Source organism: Halyomorpha halys, unplaced genomic scaffold, assembly GCF_000696795.3.
Source record: "Halyomorpha halys isolate HHAL.00 unplaced genomic scaffold, Hhal_1.1 Scaffold525.1, whole genome shotgun sequence".
In the NCBI taxonomy this organism is placed as follows: domain Eukaryota; kingdom Metazoa; phylum Arthropoda; class Insecta; order Hemiptera; family Pentatomidae; genus Halyomorpha; species Halyomorpha halys.
This window is the reverse complement of record NW_027107431.1, coordinates 685,097-689,392: the sequence shown is the minus strand read 5'-3', so window position 1 is coordinate 689,392 and position 4,296 is coordinate 685,097. Positions and strand designations below refer to the sequence as shown.

Below are 4,296 nucleotides of genomic sequence, written 5' to 3'. Positions count from 1 at the left end.
TATTTATATTCAGCTTTGGGAACTCTGAATCTAGCTCTTCCTCACACTTGTGGAGGAAAGAGCTAGACTCTGGAAAGCTCGGCGCTTCTCTCTCAACGGCGTGATTGGTATTAAAAACCACTGGAGGATGAGAGAGGGCGCTAGCCAAAGACCCTCAGGGCTTGAGTGGAGAATCTGGCCTCTGCCACAACTCCAATATGTTATTCATTATTCAATTATTCACAATTATTCATAATAGGTCTCTAGGCCTCTGCCGTTGCAACATTCGGGGATGATTGGTAATGCTAGATAAGGATTGTGGTGAATTTGGATTTGATAAAGTATGATAGAAATAGAATATTGAGATCATGATGTAGGGTATTGTAGGTTATATAGTAAGGAGCATTGACTATTGTTCGAAGGACTTTGGGCTGAAAGAATTGATCGCGTTTGATGTTAGAGTTTTATCTGTCCCCCACAATTCTAGTCGTATTAAGTTTTGTAAAGTAAGTCATTTGTTGTCTACTGAAAGCTGTGATTTGAATGAAACAATATTATTCCTGTTTATTTACATTACTAGGATATAAATATGCTATTCTTTTGTGTTGTAATAGTATTTCTGTGTCCATAATAAAGTAGAATAAGTATTATAAATTAAATGATTGTACAATGTATAAGTATTACAGTGTTTTATCACTTTACCAAACATTGCTGGATCCACAAGAACTTTTACTAATTATGATGTCTTGTTTTATAATCAATTTTTATTAAAACTTCCTACCTGGTCATTTCTGACTACAAAGGAGAGAAAGGGTTACCCTAGAGGTAACCAACCTAGAATGGGCGAGTCGACTTTTCATTCAGTGGGCTCGCCACGAAATATAAGTCAACCCGCCCAAACCAGAATCGAACCGACACCCTTGTAGCTATGAGATTTTAAGATGCCACCTTAACTCTACCAGCTACAACGTCCTCTTTTTATAAGCTATGACTTTCATTTTGTTCATGTCGCGTGAGTGCATTTCATCTTGAATATAGGCACTGTAAAAAAACAAACGTCTGTCGACATGACTTTTTGTTATAAAGCTTTGATGATTTTACGATAATAATTATCACTTGACCAGTTTAGAATTAATGCTTTTAAAAATTGTTTTAGGAGACAGTTGATCCGTGTGAGGACAGCGATGCGCCAAGTGGTAGCGTGTCTTGTGTCATGTCAAGGCTGGGATGGAAGAATCATCGCAAAAGGCGCAAGCATTCCAGGACACCGTGCACCGTGGTCAACACTGATGGCAACTTCTACTACTGCTGGCTATTCTTTGTTTCGATAAGTGTCCTCTACAATCTTTGGACCCTTATTGTTCGGCAAGCATTCCCCGAACTGCAGGAGTACCAAGAGGATTTCTGGTCATCCATGGACATAATCACCGACATCGTATTCTTGCTCGACATTGGGGTCCAGTTCCGTACCGGCTATCTCGAACAAGGTCTCATGGTCTATGACTCCAAGAAGCTTGCAGGACATTATATCAAGTCTAAGAACTTCTTGCTCGACTTGCTGGCTTTGTTTCCTCTCGATTTAATACAACGCAATACTGGTGTGAAGCCCATTCTGAGATTCCCTCGATTTTTAAAGGTACGTTAATTATTGTTTTTATATGAGAATATTAGTAATCATCATAGTAAAGCCAAATGGTGTCTTATAATTTTTTATCATAAATAGCTCTAAAATTGGCCAAAAGTGAAGAAATGGTAATTTTCAATTTTAAAGAAATTGGATTAAGGGCAGTGTGACCGTTTTAGTGTCAAAAAACAATTTTTTTTCATTTGTTTGTAAAACTAGAAGATTTCCTGAAAATATTAAAACTATTCTCATAACTTACTTGCCATTGGAAGTGACTCTAATACTTTCTTTTACTTATACTTTAACTCATTTTTTTTAAATGACTCAATTTTTTTAACTCGTTATGCTCAGTAAACTACTTGATGGTTGATAATTTCCGTGTTATATAGTACGACTCCTTAGTTAGTCCATTGTAATTTTATTCATTTAAGGTCAATACATAACAACTTTATTAGTGGATTGTTAACAAATTTAATTTATGAAATATATAAATAAATAAATTTACAAAAAATACTAAAAGAGTTTAAAAAATGCTGAATAACTAGAGTATCCCTCTTTATAATTAAAGGAAAAGGTTTTTGTTCTTTCCTTATATTTTTCTTTAAAACTACGAGTCCCTGCTTAACTGCTTACTCTTTTTTTTAATTTGTTTTGAACTACCTACTACCGTACACATTTATCTCAATTGACAAACAAAAACTGTCAAAATTATCTTCTGATAATGTAAAAATACTTTAAGAGAATTACAGACTCTGCGATTGTTTATAAAAGTAAACAATTATGTATTGATTTTTTTTTAGTCTGTGATATAATGCGAATAAAAAAAAAAAATACATAAGTCAGTCTTGTTACTATCGTGTATTAACCTCGCTGTTCGAAGAATAACATTACTCCAATGACATCAAAAGATTTATGTTGACGAGTGCGGCCCACCATTAGTCGTTAAAGGCGTGAAGAGGCTGGGAGAGATAGATGAGAAGTATATACCTCCCAATTGGTGGCTGAGAAGTTCAGTAATATATTGAACAAAAAATATCAGAAAAATATTCTAAAGATTTTCTGGTATTTTTCTTTCTCAACTCTCAACTCAACTCGTTTTTTTTTCTCCTTTAAACAATATTTCTCAAAATCTTATTTCTATATCACTTTGTTACGAAGTATAAAGATATGTGTAATGTTAATGTTGTTCTAATCCTATCAGTGATTAAGAAGCAAAAGTCAGTTTTAATTATTAATATCTCTTCTAAGCGAACTTTGCGAAAAACTGCGGATAACTTTGCACCATAAATTTTAGATATTTCGTTCCAGTAAACCCGTCTGCATGGTGCTGAGTCTCATGATATTTTAGTTTGTTGTCTGATTGTTTTTAATTTTCAACATCCTATCTGTACAGTAGTAATTTCAAATCAATTAAAAAATTCAACTATTAAACGAATTATTTTGGTTTCCATTTATTGTGAAAACTAAAATTGTTTTTTATATACTCCTTATTATTTTATTTCAAGATAAAATTTATATGGATGATGAACTTCACAGATGTAAGTGCATATTTCTCTATCAAAGCAAAATATTATTTAAAATTTGACCATACTCTGTAATTCCTTAATTATTGATCCTCTTTGTTTTGTTTTTTTTGTACATAATATAACTTTTTGCCATCGCTAAACATTTCATTAGGCAATTTTAGAATTATAAAATACTATATTTTTTTTATAATATTAAAAAAGTTATAATTTTTATAGATAAGAAGTTGGTATATAGAACATCTGAGAAGTTGACAAACGATATTAAGTTTGAAAAAGGAACATCGATTTTTTGAATAGTTTTCCCATGATGTCCGCCTTAAATTACGCCTTATTGATTTCTAGCCGTTTACAATGAATTTCAGAAAGTGGTGCAAATTTTCCCAACGTGCTCATAAACTGTTAGCTACTATTTGATAAATAAAATAAAATATACAGATATTAACACAATGTAAACTAACGATTTTTTCTTTTATTTATTCTCTAAGGAATCTGAGGTATAAATTTCAAACTTTTCTGACTTTCTCAAGTATATAAAAAGCTCAGAAGTCCTAAATTTAGTGTAAATCAACCCACTTTAATCGCATTCAAAAGAATTAGTTACAAAAATATACTTTTTAAAAATCATAAAACAAAGCCGATTAACTGGTCTTTCTGAAAATATGTTGTTTTTTTCTTTTTTCCTGAAAAATGTAAGGATACAGTTAAAATAAAATTATCACGTTATGCCAATACATTTGAAGAAATAGGAACTTGAAAATAAGTCGAGCAATTATGATGCTTTGATTAGCATCAAGCCTATTAAAAACGATAAGAATTGATCAGTATTTTAACGACAAATAATTAGGTTAAACGTTTAGATTTATTTATTTATTATTAATTTACATAAGCTTTTATATAAGATCAATGTTTAATTTATATATTAAGTAAAAAAGAAGTAATGCCGGTGTATGGGATCTATCTCGTTAAAATCAGCTAAAATTCAGCACATATTTAAAAATATCCTGCACTATAAACTATACCACAATACAGAGTAATCTAGATAATCCAAACTAATTGTTACAGGGGGTGTTCAGATTACAGAAAGTATTAGGAAAAATGGTGTAAAAAAAGTCAACAATATGAATAACTTTTTTATTTATTTTTACATATTTTATTGGAAATTTGACA

The 4,296-nt window shown here is 31.3% G+C and overlaps 1 protein-coding gene across 1 annotated transcript in view; it reads left to right on the top strand.

The window, feature by feature from the left end:
• Cngl (Cyclic nucleotide-gated ion channel-like) overlaps nt 1-4,296 on the top strand; it is a 64,772-nt gene that overhangs the window by 24,122 nt on the left and 36,354 nt on the right. The window contains exon 4 of the mRNA XM_067045703.1: nt 1,136-1,615. Coding sequence (XP_066901804.1) covers nt 1,136-1,615 — 480 coding nt within the window. The remainder of the gene's footprint in view (nt 1-1,135; nt 1,616-4,296) is intronic.